Source organism: Stegostoma tigrinum, chromosome 19, assembly GCF_030684315.1.
Source record: "Stegostoma tigrinum isolate sSteTig4 chromosome 19, sSteTig4.hap1, whole genome shotgun sequence".
NCBI lineage: Eukaryota > Metazoa > Chordata > Chondrichthyes > Orectolobiformes > Stegostomatidae > Stegostoma > Stegostoma tigrinum.
In genome coordinates this window covers 32,612,018-32,635,172 of record NC_081372.1, presented here as the reverse complement: position 1 = coordinate 32,635,172, position 23,155 = coordinate 32,612,018, and the positions used below count along the sequence as shown (strand labels likewise).

At 40.0% G+C, this 23,155-nt stretch overlaps 1 protein-coding gene across 4 annotated transcripts in view; it reads left to right on the top strand.

Moving 5' to 3' along the window:
• The first annotated feature begins 903 nt into the window (after nt 1-903).
• The window catches only part of stau1 (staufen double-stranded RNA binding protein 1), a 45,348-nt gene continuing 23,096 nt past the window's right edge, over nt 904-23,155 (top strand). For 3 of the 4 annotated variants that reach the window (XM_048549940.2, XM_048549938.2, XM_048549937.2), the window contains exons 1-6: nt 905-1,092; nt 9,630-9,895; nt 13,945-14,069; nt 17,256-17,412; nt 17,727-17,862; nt 20,543-20,714. In XM_048549940.2, coding sequence (XP_048405897.1) covers nt 9,700-9,895; nt 13,945-14,069; nt 17,256-17,412; nt 17,727-17,862; nt 20,543-20,714 — 786 coding nt within the window. In that variant the 5' untranslated portion in view covers nt 905-1,092; nt 9,630-9,699. Of the gene's footprint in view, nt 1,093-9,629; nt 9,896-13,944; nt 14,070-17,255; nt 17,413-17,726; nt 17,863-20,542; nt 20,715-23,155 lie in introns of all 4 variants that reach the window. The other variant, XM_048549939.2, reaches the window with a different exon arrangement.

Sequence of the window (23,155 nt, the reverse complement as noted above, 5' to 3'; positions counted from 1 at the left end):
GGCCAAGCAGCATCTCAGGAGCACAAAAGCTGACGTTTTGGGCCTAGACTCTTCTGCAGAGAGCTGATGAGAGCTCTGATGAAGGGTCTAGGCCCGAAACGTCAGCTTTTGTGCTCCTGAGATGCTGCTGGGCCTGCTGTGTTCATCCAGCCTCACATTTCATTATCCTGGTCAGACGTTAAACCAGGTCTGAGGAAGGGATCACTGGCCCCGAGGCGTTAACTGATTCTTCTTTACAGGTACTGCCAAACCTGCTAAGCTTTTCCAGCAACTCCTGTTTTTTTTTGGCGATAACAAGGTGTAGAGCTGGGTGAACGTAGCAGGCCAAGCAGCATCAGAGGATTTTCGGGTCTCCAACATCGGCAGTTCCTACTATTTCTGCTTTGTTTTTGGCTCCTGATTTACAGCAGCCACAGTTGTTTCGGGACTTTTTTTAAAAAAAAATAGACGTTACACCAGCCAGCTCTCATATGAAAGACCAGATGCCCCTGTTGTAAGTAAAGTTTTGCACTTGTCGGAGGTGAGGCAAACCACCTCATCAGTGGCACTTTAGTTACGCGCGAGATATTTTCTCCGTACCGAAGTTTTTAAAAAAAACGCAAAATACTGCGGACGTTGGAGATCCGAAACAAAATGCAGAAAGCGTTAGAGAAACTCAGCAGGTACCGAGTAGCGTCTGTGGAGGGAGGAACCGAGTTAGCGTTTCGAGCCCATCCCCATGGCAAGGTCATTTCTGAACATCGGTGTTGCATCAGATAAACCCTAGTGTCAACTGCAGTGACTGAAACGCTGTACGTTACCAAGGCGACAGTGCGTGGTCGAGTCTCCCGCACACGCCCTCTAGCCACCGGTTTAAAGGGCAGTAAGGGGGCGGGGCCTCTGGTGGACGCGGGACGTCAGTTCCGGTGGCGCGCGGCGTTCTGGGAAGGTGAAGCGGTTAAGGTCGGTTCCGCCGCCGGTTCGTCCGATTCTCTTTAGTGTTTGCCGTGTGTCGGCAGCGGGAAGCGGCTCTTCTTTCCTGCTTCGCAAGCGAATGGATTGACTCGTTTCTTCAGAAATTCGGCTTCAAGCTCGCTTTTTTGAAGAAAGGAGGTAAGTTTCGAGTGAAAAGTAGAGGCCGGAGAGGAGGCTACGGGGCAGCGGCCCCCAGCGCTCGGTTTGTCCCAGGAGTTGGGACCCGGCGGATCCGGGCGAGAAACTCTGGAGGAGGGCAGTCTGCTGCGGTGAGGATGACCAGGCCCCACTGCCATCTCGTGGGCCGTCTGAGACCCTTGTGAGAACCCTGCTCCCCCTGGAGTAGACCACCAGCTCAACCCGGTTGGTTTTTGAGTGCTGATCTGTCCCATATCATCTGGTCAGTCCAAACTCAGGGCCCATAGTTTTCCAAAATTCTGACAGCTTCCATCATGCATCCATTTTCCGAAAGTTGGTAAATCCTGAGCAAGTGTTAACAACACCACCTTCCCCAGAGTATGCTAAAGAAATGTTATCTGCCCGAATGAAAATAATTGAAGTGTTGTCATTGGCTAAATCGTGCTCTACAACTGAGAATATCCTAAAATCTGCAAATTACAGACTTTTGGAGTGTAAACGTATCACATACCGTCATTAGCAAAGCTCTTTACCCCGATAAATCAACTGTTTGTGTCTTTCCCAACATCCTAATGAGCAAGTTTGGAGCACCGTTCCCTTTTTAAAAAAACTTTGCATACTAGTGTTAGATGCCTAAACTGTGTTCCCCTCTTCATGTGCATTCCTGATCCTCAGATATGGTCTCCAAATTCCAAGCGACTGCTTTTGGTTTTATTATTTCATGGTCTGTCTCAAGTTGTGAGCTTTGTTTTGTTTTAAGAAACATCTTTTTAGTAATTCTTTTTTGTCCATGAATTATAATTCTGTATTGGCTGGTTGGAATGTACACAAATTAGCAGTTATATGGATTTAAACTTTGAGATTTTCTGCTTCAGTGCTCTCCAGATTGTTGATTTCCTGCTTGTGTTGATTAGTATATTGGTTTCATGGTAATTGTGCAGGCATTACACTATAAAATTGTTGCAGTTAATGCTTGTGTTGAATTTTCTTGGTATTTTGCAGATGTAATCTTCACTAACAGAATTAGGAAACCTGATGTCCCAAGTTACCATTTGTAGCAATTACACATCAGAAGTTTGTGGGAAGTTGGAGATTGACAGGACTGGGACAAATGGGAGGTTGAACATTATTGTAGAAGTTATGATGTATTCTGAATTTCTAAAGCTGTTTGGCTAGGCTATGTGTCAGCCTACAAAGTGGGATGGGCTCACTGAGTGTGGCTAAGGTGACTATTTTAAGAGGCTTAAAGGATATGAAGAGGCAGGAATGTTTTGGGAAGCAGCAGTAAGGGAATGGTTAAATAGTCAAAGGCAGAATTGCTAATGATGATCAAAGGGACCCAAAAAAAAACTAAAATTGGAAACCTCTGTGATGTGTTGCAGGATTGGTAAGTGTTAGAGGAGTGGGCAAAATGAGGTTTTTCAACAGTAGGATAAGATTTTTGAATGTGTTGCATTAACTAAAGTGTCTATAGATCAGTAATGGTAGGATTATATGCAAACAAAGTCGGGGGTTGGATGTGGTCAGTAAGGATTTTGAATGAGCTGAAGTTCTCAGATAGCTAAAATTTGGAGTGACTGTGGCATGGGTGGGATTTTTGGAAGGTTAAGATTTAGATATTTTTAGGTTCTTGCTAAGCATATTAAAGTTACCAAATCAAGGTATGTGAACATTGCGGTAAAAGACCAGCTATGATGCTGAATGATAGAAGAAACCTGGGTTGAATAGCCTAATCCTATTCCTGTTTGCTTTAAATACATCACAGGTGGTTGAACCTTTTTATCTTGTTTTAAGTCCAGTAGTGTATTTCTGCCGGCACAATCACTGAACAAACGGAATTGCCCACTGTACTCTTGATCACCTGTGCTTTTTGTTGATGACTTACTGTGACTTTTTTGCTTATTTACTTCACCCCATTTCCTCTTGTAATTTCTAATAAACTTGCCATACCTGTTGGCAAGGGTTGTTCCTTTTGCAATTGATTATTTGCATTTGAAGTGAAAGTTTCTAATTTTTGATACAAAGCACAACCGTTTTCAATTGTGATGTTAGTTAAGGACCAGTATGTCATTTCAGAGAATAAAATCTCCTGTGACAAAATTAAAAATGGAACAGAGCTCTCCTAATGCCCCATCAATATTCCATTCAACCAAAGCTATTAGAAGTAGAGATAAGTGTGAAGCTGGATGACCACAGCAGGCCAAGCGGCATCAAAGGAGCAGGAAAGCTTGACGTTTCAGATCAGAAGGGTCCCAACCCGAAATGTCAAGTTTTCCTGCTCTTCTGAAGCCGCTTGGCCTGCTGTATTCATCCAGCTTCACAACGTGTTATCTCAGATTCTCCAGCGTCGCCAGTCCCTACTATCTCTATCAGAAGTAAATTTAGCTATTCAGTCACTTGATATGAACATGAGAAATAGGAACGGGAGGAGGCCATTCAATCCTCGAAGCCCATACAGTGAGATGATCAACCATTGCTGAATCTACTCCACACCATTTTCTTGCATTGTCCCAGTTTCCTTTGATATCATTAATATGCAGAAATGTGCCAATTTCTGTCTAAGCTTCCACAACACTGGGGCAGAGTATTCTGAACATTCAGCACCCACTGAAGAAATTCTTTCTCAATTCTGAATGGCCTCACATTATTCTACAACTCTTAATTTTTAATTTAATTTAATTTAATTTAATTTAATTTAATTTAATTTAATTTAATTTAAATTATATTAGATTCCCGACAGTGTGGAAACAGGCCGTTCGGCCCAACAAGTCCATGCTGCCCCTTGGAGCATCCCATCCCCCCCCATAACCCACACACCCCTGAACACTATGGGCAATTTAGCATGGCCGATCCACCTAGCCTGCACATCTTTGGACACTGTGAGGAAACTGGAGCACCTGGAGGAAACCCACGCCGACACGGGGCGAATGTGCAAACTCCGCACGGAGAGTTACCGGAGGCTGGAATCGAACCCGGGTCCCTGGTACTGAGACTGCAGTGCTAACCACTGAGCCACCGTGCCGCCCCTCTTGTCCACTGGTTTTTGACCTCCCCTTGCAAGGACAGACATCCTCTTGAATCTACCCTATCAAGCCATGTATATTTTATATGTTTGAATGCGACTATACTTCATTCTTCTCAATTTTATAAAATAAAAGCCTAGTCTGTTTAATCTTTCATTATAGTGCAACCCCCCATTGCAGAAATTTGGTGAACCATTGTTATACACACTCTTTGCACTCTTACCAAAGATATACTCAAAAATGCACAAATACTCCAAGTGTGATTTCATTTAAAACGTTATGTATTTGCAGCAAGACGTTTTTGTCCTATACTCAATGCAATTGTAATTAAGTTTGGGGTGGCACGGTGGCTCAGTGGTTAGCACTGCAACCTCACAGCGCCAGGGTCCCAGGTTCAATTCCAGCCTCGGCATCTCTATGTGGAGTTTGCACATTCTCCCAGTGTTTGTGTGGGTTTTCTCCCGGTGCTCCAGTTTTCTCCCACAGTCCAAAGATGTGCAGGCCAGGTGGATTGGCCATGCTAAATTGCCCTTAGTATTTACAGGTGTGTGGGTTATAGGAGGATGGGTCTGGGTGGGATGCTTCAAGGGGCGGTGTGGACTTGTTTGGCCGAAGGCCCTGTTTCCACACTGTTGAGAATCTAATTAAGGCCAGCACACCATTTCCCACTTAATTGCTCACTATACCTATGTTGTCAACTTTCAGTGACTCATGAAAAAGGATATCAGTGTCCTCTTGACATTCTCTACTTCCCAGCTTCTTGATGTTTGAGAAATATTCTGTTTGTTTTTCCTACCAAGTGGACAATAATCCATCTGTCAAATGTTTGACCATGCATTCAGCCTCTGTTGATGTCTTTGCGTGCCATCATGAATCCCAAGCAAAATTTTTGTAAATAAGTTTTCTGCTATCAGTCAAAAGTAATCATGGGTTTTAAAAATACTTCAGGATGTCCTGATGGAATGATAATTCAAGTCCTTGCTTATCAAGAGATAATCTTTCACAATAGACTGATGTAGAACGCTAGTGGAGGCAGTAGAGTGAAGCGTTGGGATCTTATGTTCGTGAGATTATGTTGCCATGTCAGAATAAAGGCAGCATCATTCTGATCCATCTTTTTACAACTGATATGACTTAATATCTTAAATGTGTGATTTGAAAAGAGACAGTAGGTATGGAATGCTACAAAAATTTGATCATGAACAGAACTGGATCAAAACCAATTCACTGACCAGAAATATTTGCTGCCATTCTTTGTAAAAGTTGGTGAAAGTCACAATTGCAATACAGATATCTGTTGAAAATCAATTTTGCAGTGCCACAAACCTGGATTAGCCTGTACTAAACTACAATAGAGGTCAGCAGGGCCACTGTTTCATCAAGACTAAACAAATCAAATTCCGTTTTTGTTGCAGTGTGATTCCAAAATTTTGTCTTTGTTTTTATGATGTATCCAAGTAATATTTAACATAATTAATCTTACTGAACCGGGCATGTTTAGTTTGCACTCCAGGTCATAGGTCTTCACTGCTGGTGTTGTTTTTGGAGTTTCTTCAGAAGTGCCATCCTTTTATCTTCATGAAAACCCAGTCCTTGATAGTAACTAGTATCAAATCTACAGGAATATGGTGACTTGCCCTATGGATTTATGCTGGTATCTATGGGTCAAGGACTTCAGTGTGTAGAAAGTCTGGACCATCTGGACTTTCTGTTGGTGCAGAGGAGGTTGAGTTGATGGGACTGATCAAAATCACAGATGATTTTCCCACAGACAGTTTAAAAAAAAAAAAAAATTTGCAAGCCAAAATGATCAGTTGTTCAGTTGTGCGGCATCACACATGGATTTAAGGTAATTGGCCAAATGATCTGAGATGACACGAAATATCTTGCAAACCATTTCTCGCTTGTGGTTGGGAATGTACTGTCAGAAAAGATAGTGGAAGTCGATACATAAGCAATGTTGAAAAGCAAATTTGATAATTGAAGCGAAATGCATTTGAGTAGCGGTTAATTTGGGTTATTGTACCAAAGGTTTGCAAGGACAGACTACACATTTCTATGGTGCAGTATATAATGCTTTGATCAGTCCATTTGGAGAGAAGACGAGATAGGCTACCCTTTTTCTGAAAACACAGGAAAGGCAAATTGAAAGCGTATTGATTGCCATGATTAACAAATGATGACATATTGTTAGGTTGACCTGTTCGTTGATCTTTGTTTCGCTCCCTAGTATGAGAGCGTCTAAGCTTTGATTCAGTTTTTTAGCTGTCATTGCCTTGATAGCATGTATGCTGGTGAAGACAGACAGAGGTTCGTTGTGGTTGAACAGGTTGCTGTGAATTGGAATGAAATTTTGGAAGAGAATGTTCCAAGTTCATTTGAGCCTAAACCTGATCTCCTTACTGAATTAAATCCAGTAGGAACAGTATGGTGTGCTAATCTGTGTTCCCACCTCTTTTTTTGTTTTTTTGTTCACAATTTCTGCTCTTTTCCTCTCCTAAAGTTCCTTGGTGTGGTATGCTTGTACTCAGCACTTCTAGCAGGTGTTACCAGATAATGACTCAAACACATTAAGATCATTAATATCTGGTACCATCCCAATGGAAATGCCCTGACTCAGCAAATTAAATTGCATATAACACCTTTATAGAACATAGAACATAGAACAGTACAGCACAGAACAGGCCCTTTCTGTGGCCTGTTTGCATAATGAATATATTTGTTTTGATTTTTCATTGGAATTTTGTGTCATAGAGGTGTACAGCATGTAACGAGGCCTTTTGGTCCAACTTGTTGAAAGTTGCTGGAAGAGCTCTGCAGGTCTGGCAGCGTCTGTGAAGGAAAAAACAGATGCTGCCAGACCTGCTGAACTTTTCCAGCAACTTTGTTTTTGTTCCTGACGAACGACATCCGCAGTTCCTTTGAGTTTTATTTAGTTGTTCATGTTAGCCAGGTATCCTTAACTAATCTAGTTGCATTTTCCAGTATTTGGCCTCTATCCCTCTAAACCCTTCCTATTCATATACCCATCCAGATGAACAAAGAACAAAGAAAATTACAGCACAGGAACAAGCCATTCAGCCCTCCAAGCCTGTGCCGATCGAGATCCTCTGTCTAACCTGTCATCTATTTTCTAAGGGTTTGTATCCCTTTGCTTCCGGCCCATCCATGTACCTGTCCAAATACATCTTAAAAGACACTATCATGTCTGCGTCTACCACCTCCGCTGGCAACGCGTTCCAGGCACTCACCACCCTCTGTGTAAAGAACTTACCACGCGTATCTCCTCTAAACTTTCCTCCTCTCACTTTAAACTCATGACCCCTAGTAATTGAGTCCCCTACTCTTGGGGGGTGGGGGTGGAGGGGAAGCTTCTTGCTGTCCACCTTGTCTATACCCCTCATGATTTTGTAGACCTCAATCAGCTTCCCCCCTCAATCTCCGTCTTTCTAATGAAAATAATCCTATTCTACTCAACCTTTCTTCATAGCTACTGCCCTCCATACCAGGCAACATCCTGGTGAACCTCCTCTGCACCCATTTCAAAGCATCCACATCATTTTGGTAATGTGGCGACCAGAACTGTATGCAGTACTCTAAATGTGTCCGAACCAAAGTCTTATACTGCTGTAACATGACCTGCCACCTCTTGTAAATACCCTGTCCAATGAAGGAAGGCATGCCGTATAGCTTCTTGACCACTGTATTGACCTGCGTTGCCACCTTCGGAGAACAATGGACCTGAACACCCAGATCTCTCTGTACATCAATTTTCCCCAGGACTTTCCCATTTACTGTATAGTTTGCTTGTGAATGAGATCTTCCAAAATGCATCACCTCACATTTGCCCGGATTGAACTCCATCTGCCATTTATCTGCCCAACTCTCCAATCTATCTATGTTTTGCTGTAATCTCTGACAGTCCCAGTCCCCTTCACTATCTGCTACTCCACCAATCTTCCTGTCATCTGCAAACTTGCTAATCAGACCACCTGTACCTTCCTCCAAATCACTTATGTATATCACAAACAACAGTGGCCCCAGCACAGATCCCTGTGGAACACCACTGGTCACAGGTCTCCAATTTGAGAAACCCCCTTCCACTACTACTGTCTGTCTCCTGTTGCCTAGCCGGTTTTTTTATCTGTCTATCTAGCACACCCTGGACCCCATGTGATTTCACTTTCTCCATCAGCCTGTCATGGGCAACTTTATCAAAGCCTAACTGAAGTCCATGTATATGACATCTACAACCTTTCCCTTTTCAATCAACTTGTTACGTCCTCAAAGAATTCTATTAAGTTGGTAAGACATGACCTCCCTCGCACAAAACCATGTTGTCTACCACTGATAAGCCCATTTTCTTCCAAGTGGGAATAGATCCTGTCCCTCAGTATCTTCTCCAGCAGCTTCCTTACCATTGACGTCAGGCTCGCCTGTTGCTAATTACCTGGATTGTCCCTGCTGCCCTTAAACAACGGGACAACATTAGCAATTCTCCAGTCGTCTGGGACCTCACCCGTGCTTAAGGATGCTGCAAAGATATCTCTTAAAGCCCTGGCTACTTCCTCTCTCGCTTCCCTCCATAACCTGGGATAGATCCCATCTGGACCTGGGGTCTTGACCACCTTAATGCTTTTTAGGATACCCAACACTTCCTCCTTCTTAAAAGATGCTTTTTTAAATATTGTTTTTTTTTAAAACCAGCCTCCACCACTACTGGCAACTCATTCCATACACACATCACTGTATGCTTGAAAAAGTTACCGTTTGGGTTCTCTAGTTTTGGACTCTCCCACCCCAAGGGGAAATACTCTGGTTCTTCACCCTATTCATGCCTCATGATTTTTATAAACCTCAAAGGTCACATTTAACCTGTGGTCCAGGGAAAATAACCTCAGTCTATTCAGCCTCACCCCTATAGCTCAAGCCCTGCAATCCTGGTAACATTCTTCTGAATCTTTGCTGAATCCTTTCAAGTTTGACAGCATCTTCCCTGTAATGAGGAGTCCAAAACTGAACATGGTATTCCAGAAGTAGCCTAACCAATGTCCTGTACAGCTGTAAAATGATATTCCAACTACTAAACTCAATAAAGGCAAGCATACCAAGTGCCACCATCATCATCTGTCTACCTGCAAATCCACTTTCAAGGAACTCCGAACCAGCACCCCAACGTCTCTTTGTTTTGGTTGACCTGATATTTATTCTGCTTGCAGTATGAGACCAGGGATAAATCGAACCAAATTGGAATTGAGCTACTTACAGTGAATTTTGCAAAGCTTTAAGTTAATTTTTGAATTAATCAAGCTGAAATCATATTACTACAATCTGGATCTTGTAAGCTGATTTAACATTGCACTTTTAGTTTTTGTAGAATAAATGTGGAATTATAAACGGTGTTTTCTGGAATGAAATTATAGGTGGTATAGTGTAGTAATGGAATCAACTTTTCTTATTTGTTAATACAGTGTGTACATTACTAATCAATGATGTGTTTGTATTTTTTTTCAGATCCTGCTACTGCATATTTCTGATCTTAGCCAGCACCTCTGATATCTTTCTATAAATCTAATCTAAGTTAATGAGTTGGAAGTGTGAAATGTCTCAAATTCAAGTTCATAACTCATCCTCCAGTTTATCGCAACCTCTTATGGGTAGCAATGTTGGCCAGAGCATTCCTTCTGGTATTGGTTCTCTGCCATCAGAAAATGCTAGTAGGCCCGTTCAAAGCTCCGCTTTACCTTCCATGTCTGCCACTTCCACTACCGCAGCTGCAGGTATGTACATATGTTAGAGTCATGGAGGAAATGCCTTTGGATGTGCAGGTTATTGATGAAAATTGTATTTAGCTGTTTATTTTGTTTTGGATTTGCTTGGTGGCAAGTGTTGATAAATAACAGAATTTTTTGTTTGCTTTTGTGAGCAGTTTTGTTAAATATCTACCTGGAGGTGGCCATTATGACCTTCATCTCCTTGCTGGCTCTCCAAGAGCAACTGTTCTGGTCTTGTTCATCAGCTGTTTCTATAAAGCTCTCTTTTGGAGGCTTCGCTCAAATGTATCTCCACTAAACTCTCAGGCGATGCATTGATCATGACCACTTGCTGTATAAAATTGTCTTTGTTTCTGTTGCCACTCACACTAAATTGTTGTTTTCTGGTTCTCCATCTTTGCATCAATGGGAACAATTTCTCCCTCTTGATCAAGACTCCTCAATTTTGTACACTTCTGTAGAATTTCTTAATTCTGTTCTTCAGGGCAAACATGCCTAGCTTCCCCAATCTGTCCACCTGACCGAGAACTCTGGGACCATTTTTGAATTGTTTCTGTAGTCTTTCTAATAACTTTACATCCTTTCTTCCTAAAGTGAGATGACCAGTACTAGGTGCAGCTTGAGCTGAAGCAATATTTTATGCAGGCCTAAGATAATTCCTTCCTTTCCTGCTGTGGGCCCCACACTCTTGAGATCTCATTTTATTAGCAGCTGTTTTCACCTGACCTGTCCCCTTATGATTTATGCACATATAACCTAATTCCTTCTACCCCGTACCCTATTTAAAGTTTACCTTTTTTATCTTGCATTGGTTTCATCATTATTCTTATAATGTATATGTACTCCTGCATTATTTCTGCATTGGATATTGGTCCATTCCACCACCGCAAGTTTTCTTGAAGTCTGTCACTATCCTCTGCTCAGTTCAGAATACTAACTTGTGGCATTCAAACATTTTGGACTTTCCTCTCTCCTGCCAAGCTTGGGTGATCAAATAAATGAAACATTGACTTTTTAGAACGCCCACTGTATAACTTCCTGCAATCTAAAGACTAGTTATTCACCAGCAGTCTGTTATCAGTGACCCATCCAATTTCATGTTCATGTTGCCGCTATCTTTTATTTCATTGGTTTTACGTTTGTTTAAAAAAACCTGTTGTCCGACACTGTCCGATACCTTTTTGAAATCCGCGTGCAGTGCCAATACTCTCATCTCCACCCTGTTACCTGACCAGAAATTTGGTTGATTTAATTAAACACAGTTTGTTCTCAACACATCTGTGCCAGATTTCCTGAATGCATGTTTGTCTAAGTAATAATAAATTTAATAAAATTAGTGTTTGAAATACCACCATGAGCCAAACTAATTGGCCTACAGTGCTGGGTTTATCCTCGCAACCTGTTTGTTTTGTCCAAATGGCCTGACATTTGGAATTCTCCAGTCTTTTGACACCACCTCTATAATCTAAGGAGGATTGTAGCCAATTCTTCTTCCTTGAATGCATATTATTTGGGCCTGGTAACTTGTCAATATTAGGTACCTAACTGCTTGTAGAATACCTTATCTATCTTATTTTATACAAAATGGCTAGCCGAACAATTTTTTTTTTTGAAACAGTGGCATTGAACCAGTACGTTATGCACTATAATGTACAAGGGTAGGTCATTGTTGTCGGGCCTAGTTCACCATATCGCTAACTTTGCTATTGTTTTATAGGGACAGGCCCTTCCTCAGAAGGTAGAGGTTGTTTGGGTTGCTGATATTTGCCTCTCAGTAGTGCAAATACGCTGCCCTTTTTCTGTTTTCTTCAAATGCTGCAGGAAATGCACTTTTGACCTTCCATGTAAAGTTTCTTTGGAAAGCCAAATGTACTAACCAGTGGAACACTTGGCTGACGTCATGCTACATTAAGTGCAAAAAGCAGCTTGGATATCCTCTATGGTATTGTTTGTAACCTATGTTTTTGTCCATTTAAGCATTAAAAATATTGTGGTTTATTTACTTGTGAAGTGATGACAAGGTATCCATTAAGTGATATACATGTTAGGATTATATGAATTTGCTTAAGTTTTAATCAATGAACATGTATACTGCCTTCAACATTTTCAAAGACTGTTTCCTCCTTGGGCATCTCTTGTACAATATTTTTTCTGGGTGTCAGACTCTCATTCCAATCTGGGTTGTCATTTGGATAGTGTAGGGGTATGGGCTTAGATTAGTCACGGGTCAGCGCAACATCGAGGGCCAAAGGGCCTGTTCTGCGCTGTATTGTTCTAAGTTCACCATCATTATATTACCTCAAGTAGTTTGTCCTTTTTTATTTTGTCTACATGCTCACCTTAATTGTTTATTCTGTCTCCCATGTAATACCGAATAACTGCTGTCTTTTGGTGACGTCACCTGAGATCAAATGCACAGCCATGACTAGTTTTTCTGCTTTGTCATCCAGAGCACCCTTTGCTGTTGCTGATGTCTTCAGATGCCTTTTCTGATGAAACAAAATTGAATTCATCGCTTACAGATTTGGCAAATATTCAAGCCCCATCCATGTTGGTTCCATGAATCTTTCCAACTGTTTCTGCTTCAGTGTTGCACTTTTGTTAACTGCTGAACACATGGTTCAGTCTCATTTCTTAATCCGTCTTGCCAGCAAAGCTACTATTTTCACCTCTAACATGCTATATCACCTTGCGCCCATCTGTGCCTTCCCTGTTTATTCAGTTTTGATAATTTAACTTTGAATAAAAAACAACTTCTGGTGTACTTGTGTTTGAAGATCGGTTGACTTGAATATGACAGTTTTGTTAATGCGATGGCAATTGGATTTTTAAAAATCTCTTTATATAGTTAAAACAGCAGTTTATGCAGAGCAGTATTGTTTCCTTTGTTTTGTAAAGTCTTTGGATGGTCAAGGCCTTTCATTGGCTCTATTGTGAATAACATAATCAACTTTATTTATTGTGATTGATAACATAAACTAGATGAGTCAATGTGTTTGCACTACAGTTTGAGCAATTCTATATATATTCATCAATGTGAAAATTGTTTTTCGGTATTTGAATTTTTAAATCTTCCAACTGCAGAGATGTGATTTAATGTGGAGACAATTCCTAGTGCTGTTAATGGACAGCATAGTTTACTTTCTTTCCAAGAGTTTGAGATAAATATTGTCGAATTGCAGATTTTTTTTGTAAACAATGTAAATGTAGCCTCCGTTGTATGAATTTGCTGTACAGAGGTGTCCAACCTCTTATTTTTGGTTGAATCAGTGTATACTATTAAAGGTATTGTTGATTTATAGTGACACGTCTTAATGATCTAGTTCAAAATTAATATGCTAAGGGAGCGAAGAAACTAATGATTTAGCTTTTAAAACAACCTTGCCACAGACTACTACACGAGTTAATTTACAGATACATAGGTCTGAAATGTCTGCTATAAAGGCGAGGTGGCTGGAGTTGCTTTCTGTGCAGTTGGTCAACCTGCTTCCGAGATACCATAAAAATAGTTTGACTTTTATGGCACATTCTGACTGTATTCTGCTGTTTGCACAGCCACATGTTCTCCAGAATGCAACTTTCTCTAATCAGATTTAATTATTAAATTTAGGTTGTGCTCATCTAAAAGAACAAAAATAAGAATATCTATTTTATAATATTCATAAGAAACTTGATCTACTCGTGAAAATCTATTACCCAGATGAATATAGGAATAGTGTTTTGGAGATATGCAATGGAAAGGCTGAATTACAGTTGTGCTGAGCTTTTGTGGGAGCCAACCCCATCCCAGATCAGTTAAACCTGAGCCATACTGGCTGTGGTTATGTATCAGCTGGTGAAAGAAGTAAGTATTGAAAACATTATCACTTGTTCGCAAGGTCACAATGTCTTTCTTGGGCGTTTAAGAACGTCTTGAATATTGAAGCATTTTACAATTTTTAACATTTGTAAAATTAATCTGTACTGTCAAAAATGACTACTGCTTGGAAGATGTTGAGTGTCGTAACGTTTAGTAGCAATATTAAAATAAGATTGTGACTTAATTTATTTTTCAGTTCCTTCAAACATGGCAAACCCCAAAGAGAAAACCCCTATGTGTCTTGTGAATGAGTTAGCCCGTTTCAACAAGATTCAGCCAGAATACAAACTGTTAAATGAACTTGGTCCAGCTCATGCAAAGGTGAGTAGAAAACCTGTCCTCTTAGCTTTAATAGATATCCATTCCCAACCTTTAAAAAGCTTATTTGAAACTAAATTGTGTATACTGCATTTTTAAAGTTGAAAATGCTGCAATTTCATCAACCGTTCTGGGTGAGAGCAATGTGAAGGCTTTTGTGCCTTTTCAAAGTGCTGAAATTAACATTTTAGCTCAGTTTCTTGTTTATTTTTGTCCAGGTACCCATGTTCTAAGTTGTGATTTCTCATTTTAAAATTTCTAACAATTTAATCCAACTTGGCAGCCTGGAAGATGCACTTGCAAAATTTTGAATATTTAGTGCATACCATTGTATCTTGATGAATCTGTACGTTTTTTACTAAACGTTAAAGGTGAGGTTGAGTGAAATCTAGATTTGAAGTACATTGACCTTTTGTGTTGGTGAGACAGCAAATGTTTAAGTAATCCCAATGTGGACACTGATGAGGAAGTAAGTGGCTGAACAGACAACCTTTCAGTACAAAATTGAAATTAAATGCTCTTCCATCCACTTGGGAATAAAATCTCCTGCCACTGCCACTCCTGCACCCCCGATAAGCCTTTTATAGTGAAGTCAATTAGAATTTAATGGACCAGAAGTTCTTAGTTTCACTCCACTTTCAGAATTGTGGGAATGTAAGATTTACAGCTGTTTGTATAATCCAAATTAATTAATTTGAGATAGTAGGAACTACAAATGCTGGAGAATCTGAGATAACATGGTGCAGAGCTGGATGGACGGAGCAGGCGAAGCAGCATCAGAGAAGCAGGAAAGTTTGACATTTCGGGTTGGGACCCTTCAGAAGACTTCTGAAGAAGGCTCTAGGCCCGAAACATTAGCCTGCCTGCTCTGTTCATCCAGTTCTACATCTAATTAATTTCTGACTCCTGGCAATGAGCCTAAGTGCTGGTGGTAGGTATTTATGCCATTCATATCACTTCCTGTGCATTGGCTACCTGTGAAGGGTAAATCAAGAAATATGGAGTAGTCCATTATGATTCTCTTGGGGGAGGTAGCGGACCATCCTGTTCATTCCCCGTCAGTGGTTAATTGTCTACCTGTGTACAATCTCTCTTTGAGGGGGGAAGAAAAACACAAAATGGTTACAAAGCTCAGCAGCTCTGGCAGCATCTATGGGAAGAGGGCAGAGTTAATATTCCAGATTTGGTACTCTTCTTCAGGGTTAGTGGACTCAAAGATAACTGCGCTTTCTTCCCACAGATACTCCCAGACCTGCTGTGTTTCACCAGCAATTTCTGTTTTTGTTTCAGATCTCCAGCATCTGCACTTTGTTTTATAATTTGGTGGGCGAAATGTTGGTGATCTGATGGGTTTGATTCTCTCACATATTCTCCTTAGCAGTGTCTCAGTCTCAGTAGCTCCCAATCAGTTTACAAAACATTCTACTGCATTCTAGTTTTTTTCTCTCTTTTTTGGGCCAACCATTTGCTTTTCTGCTTTTCATGTACCCAAAAATTGGTCCTGTTGTACAACATTGAGTTGGGAGGGAAGCCTAAGCTTTTGTTTCCAGTTGTTGGATTTGTAAGGAAGACAACATGCTTGACATTAGAAAAATTGAAAGCTTGATGAATGTGTCTCCTGATTTCTGACACTTGGACTTTCCTTTTCTGAAAGGAGAGGAGAATAAAGTCAGCAAAAGAAATCAAATTACAGAAGGAGTACTTGGGTTCTGTCGTGGCTGAATGGAACATTCACACTAAGCTATACAGCTTTGCACGTTGTTTTATTTAGTCCCTTGATTTTGTAGTGTGTTATCTGGAGAAAGAAATCACCTAACGTTTCCCAAGTTACATTTGTGATTGCTGATTGGTGAATAAGTAGTTCTCATTTCAAGGCAGGAATCTGTTATCGTGCTCTGGTTGAATGACAGATTGATGTTCGTTGCTTAGATTTGTTAGAATTAACAATAGAGCATTATGCTGAAGGGTCTGTTTCCAGTGTCATTCAATTAAACTGTTCTTTTATTGTTAGTTAAATTTGGGTTTCTTTGTGCGATATATCAAAATTTACTGAATGAGATGACAAGTGGGGTTTTTATCTTTTAAATAGCTTTTGGAAAGGAAGAAGAGCATTTTAAAGGGGATTTTAAAATTTAATTGCAAGTAATTATTTTGTGCTAGTTGACTACTCTTGCTTCAAGTCACCCTAGCGAGTTTTGAGAAGATTTGTAGCTCAGGTTGAGGTTCTGGATGTGTTTGCTCGCTGAGCTGGAAGGTTAGTTTTCAGACGTTTCATCACCATTCTAGGTAACATAATCAGTGAGCCTCTGACGAAGCGCTGGTGTTATGTCCCGCTTTCTATTTATCTGTTTAGGTTTCCTTGGGTTGGTGATGTCATTTCCTGCATTGGTGGTGTCATTTCCTGTTCTTTTTCTCAGGGGGTGGTAGATTGATTTGGAGCCAATGTGTTTGTTGATGGAGTTCCGGTTGGGATGCCATGCTTCTAGGAATTCTCGTGCGTGTCTCTGTTTGGCTTGTCCTAGGATGGATGTGTTGTCCCAATCAAAGTGGTGTCCTTCCTCATCTGTATGTAAGGATAGGAGTGATAGTGGAACTGTGCAAACACTACATTGGACAAACAGGCAGAAAGCTGGCCACCAGGATACATGAACATCAACTAGCCACAAAACGACATGACCCACTATCACTCGTATCCTTACGTACAGATGAGGAAGGACACCACTTTGATTGGGACAACACATCCATCCTAGGACAAGCCAAACAGACACGCACAAGAATTCCTAGAAGCATGGCATTCCAACCGGATCTCCATCAACAAACACGTTGATATGGAGCCAATCTACCATCCCCTGAGAAAAAGAACAGGAAATGACATCACCAACGCAGGGAAACCTAAACAGATAAATAGAAAGCGGGACATAACACCAGCGCTTCGTCGGAGGCTCACTGATGTTACCCAGAATGGTGACGAAACGTCTGAAAACTAACCTTCCAGCTCAGCAAGCAAACTCACATCAAGTCACCCTATTTGAGTAGCCAAAATCCATCTGTATGCAGTTCAAAGGTTGTTTTGGTAATATTATTGACTTTTGTTTTGAAATGAAACTTGAAATCTACATATGAAATTAAAATTAATCATAATATGATTTAGTACTGAATTTTTTGACGTCTTGTAAATTTTGCTTTTAGGTTTTTACAGTGCAGCTGACACTCGGTGACCAGCATTGGGAAGCTGAGGGAAGCAGCATTAAGAAGGCTCAACACGCTGCAGCTGCAAAAGCCTTAATGGAAACCAATCTCCCAAAACCACCACCTCGTCCCCCACGTAATGATTCAAAAAATCCTGGTAAAAATTAGTTTTCGTAGAATAGTCACTGAAAGAAGCGATATTGATCACTGTTTTGACAAACCCTGGTAAAAGTCAAGATTAAAATCATTAGTATCGCTTAAAATGTAAAGTCAAAAGTAAAGCTACAGGTACTTTATTTTGAGAAGTAACATTGTGAATTTCATTTGGTTAATTATCTTCACATTGTGCAACTACCATAAAGTGACACAAACCAGTAACCCCTTGCCAGATATTGTACAGTAAGTTGAATAGTGTGTATGTAATCTTGAACTCGGGTGACACTCAATTGACAATTTTATTTGTATTTTTAGACAGTGTAACTCCAACAGTAGAACTGAATGCCTTATGTATGAAAATGGGAAAGAAACCAACGTATAGACCAATTGATCCTTATCCTGGATTAAGGCCGACCTACAATATGCTGAGAAATAATGCATATCCTCAAAGGTATTAATTGCTCACTTTTGTTCTCTTCTACCTATCAGAGCAAGGATGATTTATCTCTTAGTTATCCATACTATACAGTGCTTGAAGGGACAGTTTCTTAAGGTAGATTAAGGACTTTTTTTATTTGAAAACTTAGTTATTGCTATCTTTCAGGACGTCTTTGGCCCACAAACTCTTGTGAAATGAATATAATATCAAAAGAGCTCTTCCAATAGCCAGCCGATTTTTAAAAAATTACACCATGCAGGTTAAATACTGCAGCGTTCAATTCTTGTTCACCACTGTTCTTGTCAAAGTCAAAAAACTTTTATCTATGTAAGATAAGAGAAGAACCTTTGTGATTTAAAAAAAAAAACATTTTATGCCCTTGTGATATTCCAAAGGGTTTTGCAACCTGTGGCTCGTCAAATCTTGCCATTGCTTTCATGTAAGCAGCTAAAACAGCCAACCTGTATAATATTTGGTGAAAAATTTGAATTTTGTTTAGTGTTGGACAGATGAAAAATTTCATTAGGTCATTGGAAAAGCTCACTATTGTTTTTTGAATAGGATTGAGATCTTTTATGCTTGTCAGGGATAGTTCAGTTTGGCCCCTTTATTAAAGCTGGCACCGTTTTAGATGCGGAGCACCCAGTCTTTTTACTGTACTACACTGGCTGGCAGTGTAATGTGTTCAATTTTAGTCAAAAATCAACCAAGGCATTTGAAGCAAGTTGAAACTAGTTTAAAGGTTATGGAGGAAAGAGGAAGAGACTAGAGGTAGAATGTGAAATGTAGTATAAAGTGGCATGGTCTTTGGTTGAATAAAATCATGAAGTGATTACAGAAAGAGGCCATTTGGCTTGTCAGGACTGTGCAAGCTCCCTGCGAAAGCTATACTTAGTCCTGTTTCCTGACTGCATCCTTGCGCACTAGCATTTTCCTTTCTCCTTCATTTTCCTTTGGAAAGCCTGATTCATTAGATAAAGGTGTGTTTTCAGAATCAATACATTTCGGAAAAGAGATTTGCCTCCTCTCACCATTGCTTTTGTTCATTAACTTGAATCAGTGTGTGTTGCTCTGAATTCTCTGAGGATCCGTTGTGATTTTTAAGTATCCCAATCAAATCTCCTCACAACTTTGACTTCCATAAGGTGAATACTGCAAATTTGTCCAATCTGTCCTCTGAACTGAGTCTCTCTTACCTAGAAACATTCTTGTAACCTTTAACTGCATTTTCTCCAGCGCCTTTGCGTTGTTCCTCCAATGAATTGGTTACATACTCCATTTTTGGTGAGCTATTGTCTTCTGAAGGTGTACCATAACTAAATTGCGCACTCAGTGCCTCTTTCTGAAAATCCAAATGCCCTGTATGCCTCACTGACAGCTTTTCAATCTGTCCTGCTACCTTGAGCAAATCTTCTGCTCCTGAATTTCTGTGAGAATTGCACTCTTTATGTTTAATGTTGCTTCTTCTCAATTTCACTACCAAAATGTATCACTTTACAATTCCCTTTTCCAAGCAATGGTCAAAAATACTTAGCCCTCGGAACCACGATATCTACTTTCCTCCACACAAACAATCATTCACCATTAAATAAACACCGAAAGAACTGCAGATGCTGAAAATCAAACAAAAACCGAAATGCTGCAAAAGCTCAGCAAGTCTGGCAGGAATTGTGACGAGAAATCAGAGTTGACGTTTCGGGTCTGGTGACCCTTCCTCAGAACATCTCTCACCACTACTGTTTCTTGTCAGTCAGACAACCCCTTGCCCATTAAACTACTGACCCTTTTACCCCATTACCCTAACTTTACTGGCACAATTGCTATGTGGCATTTCATGCCTTTTTGAAGTCCACGTATATTGCATCTATTATATTCTTCACCCCTCTGGAATTTGATCAAAATAATTCAAACCTGTTTAAATAAACCCCTGTTTTACTTCACAAATAATCTGCTGGCTTTGCATGATTAATTCTTTTTTTTTTAAGGTGACTTGATCTTTAGAAATGAAATTCTGGACCAAGTTCACCTATTATATAAGTATAAAAACAGCCATTCAGCCTAACACGCCCACGCTAGTGTTTTAATTTGCCATCTGAATCTCTGATCTAACCCCATCAACAAGTTCTTCTATTTCCTATGTGCTTCACTCTGACCTTAGTACCTATAATTTGCCTGAAATAGTTTTCTGTTAACAAATTCTATATTATAGTCATTCTCCACATAAATAAACTTAAATTCTCTGAATTTATTCACAAATACCTTTTATAGTTTATGGCACTTAGCTCTGATCAGACCCTCAAATAGAAATGTTTTGACTTGTACCTGATCATTCCTCAGTTGCCTTTACTGGAGAAAAGCATTTGTCTGTTCTGTTACGGGTGGATGTAATTTTATCATTTTGCATTTTTTTTTGCACTTTGTCGATATCCTTATAGTATGAAACAGGACTGTTTAGTCCTCTAACTGCGATCTAACCAAGGCTTTTTCCAATTGTAATGCTGAATTCAAGAATGAAGTAATTTTAAAAGGGTAGCCCCTGTGCTTATTTTGTTTTGCAAAGTCCTCTTGATCAGCCTTAAGGCCTTTATAACCTGCAATATTGCACATCTTCAGAATTGATATAAATGGACAACGATAGCCTTTTGGCTTGTTTTTGAGAATTGAGATTTTAAGACTTTGAGTCTTTCCTCAGGTATTTTTACCCTTTTCCCCCTGTTGGACCAGTCACTTACCAAGTTGAACTTGTAATTGGAAATCAGCAATTCCAGGGAAAAGGAAGATCACGGCAGGCGGCTAAACATGATGCAGCTGCCAAAGCACTCAAAGCATTGCAGAATGAAACCCTGCCGTCCAAATTACCAACTGTAAGTATTTTCATTTTGATTGGAATGTATCTTGGTTTTAAAGAATCGAGTCAATTTAGCTTATTGTTGGAGATTTTGGACATTGAGCTGAGATTTATATTCATATCATTTATTGCAACTTGGATTTGGTTTTTAAGTTAGTAATCTGAAGGTTTTATGTTTGAAGTTAATAACTTGTAAGTAATTCTGCAGCCATGGTGATTTCTTTTAAGACTGTTTGTTTGTTTTGTTTTAACTGGACTGACTTTAGTGTGAATGGGTTTGTGTGCACCACTAATGCATTTTTTGTTTTATTTTAGATTATTTTGTGACCTAGAAAAGTAAATAATAAGGTCTTATGGTATGTTAGAGATTTCTGGATTTTTAAGCTTAAGACAAGCATTTATTTCTCAGGAGTTGGTTTCAGTTTTTAAGTGTTTGGAATGGGATTGCTGTGTAGACCCAGGAGAGAGGAAGGGATCTCTGATAAACTAGGTTGTTAGTGTTAGTCCCAGACCAGAATTGTTAATAAAACCCTGAAGCAGTTACTTAAAACTGGGTACTTTTAAACAAGTGTACAATAACTGCAGGAATAAGCCTTCTGCAATTCTGGTTTAAAGGTTGATGTCACAAACGGCTTAAACCTACAAAGGTGTTAAATACAGGTACTCTGGTGTGAATGTTGAATGAGACGTGCTTTGGATTCTATACAAAAGCTGTTTCTTTTCTCTTCAATTTATAAACAAGTTTTGGGACTAATGGGAACTTAATTTTACTATGTATTTTTAATAACTTTTGGTTTTGCTTTAGAAATGGCTTTGTTCCTTTTCTTACTATTGTAAATAATCTTGTTTTATTCTTAAAGCTGAATCTGCAGCATTGCATGCTTATGTTTCCATGAGACCCCACTTCGATAAAACTAAAACCAATAAAAATATGATCTGTCACGCCAAGTTTCAGTGTGTGATCTGACAGGTCCAGTAATAATATCAAATGCTGCATTTGTGTTTATAGATGTCAGTTTCCAGTTATATCTGGAATTGAGGTTCCAGATATAGGCTAAACAGGCCTCTCTTTTAAATGGTTTGCCCAGTGAGATAGATATCCTGCCTCTTGAAATGTTAAGTGTTGGCGAACAGTAAAATCTGATTGTAATTAGCTGCAGATAGGATGTTTGAAAAAGTACCTAGCCACACTCAAAAATAGGAAAAATTCAATCCAGACAGGGGAATATTGTTGTTAAGAGCTCAAATGGAAAGCGGGGATAATAGGAACTGCAGATGTTGGAGAATCTGAGATAACAAGGTGGAGAGTTGGATGAACACAGGCCACACAGAATCAGAGGAGCAGAAAAGCTGACGTTTTGGGTCTGAACCCTTCTTCAGAAATGGGGGAGGGGAAGGGGATTCTGAAATAAATAGAGATGGGGAGGAGATGGACAGGTCAAGGAGGTGGGAATGAGGCTGGTAGTTAGGAAGTGGGGGTGGAGGTTGAGGTAGGATGCCCACCCCCATCTCCTATGTACCAGCCTCATCCCCGTCTCCTTGACCAGTCTGTCTCCCTTTTGACTGACCAACCCCCATCCTCATTCTTCATCTACGCACACCTTTCTTGGCTCCACCTGTCTCCTCTCCACCTATCTGCTCCTTTATCCATCTTCCATCGGCCTCCATCTCTCTTTATTTCAGAATCCCCTTCCCCTTCCCTATTTCTGAAGAAGGGTCCAGACATGAAACGTCAGCTTTCCTCTCCTCTGATGCTGCTTAGCCTGCTGCCTTCATCCAGCTGTACACCTTATTATCTCAAATGGATAGCGCCTTTCTTTAAACAAAAACTTTCCATTTCGATTTCCTGAAAGACAGCATAGAACCAGGAAGTTATGTTGAACTTTCCAAAACATTATGCTTGCTGTTGGATGTTTTATTGGGGACTCGATTATGAGAGTATAATTGAGAGGTAGATAGAAGTTTGGAAAACAGTGAAAGGCATAGATAGTTAATGGTAGTTGCCTTTTTCTTAGGATAGGCAGATACAAGACTAGGGGACACATTTTTAAGGCAAGACGAGAGAGGTTTAAAGGCATGAGACAATTCTTTTACACAGTGTGGTTTGCATGTAGAATGACCTTTCCTGAGGAAATTGTGGATGCGGGTACAATTAGAGCATTTAAAAGACATTTGGATAAGTACATGAATAGGAAAGAGTTGGAGGGACGTTGTCCAGGAGTAGGCAGGTGGGCCTAGTTTGGTTTGGGATTATGTTTAGCTTGGACTAGTTGAATCAAAGTGTCTGTTTCCTTGGTGTATGACCTTGTGGAAGAAGAAAGCTTAGATTCATGAGAATGTCACCAGGTTATAATGAGTTGATCACTTTTTTTAATATTGTGAGTTATAACTTAGGTGTTCATACATGTAGTAACATGAATATTTTCAAACTGGCATCTCAGTGCTGAAGCTCTTCAT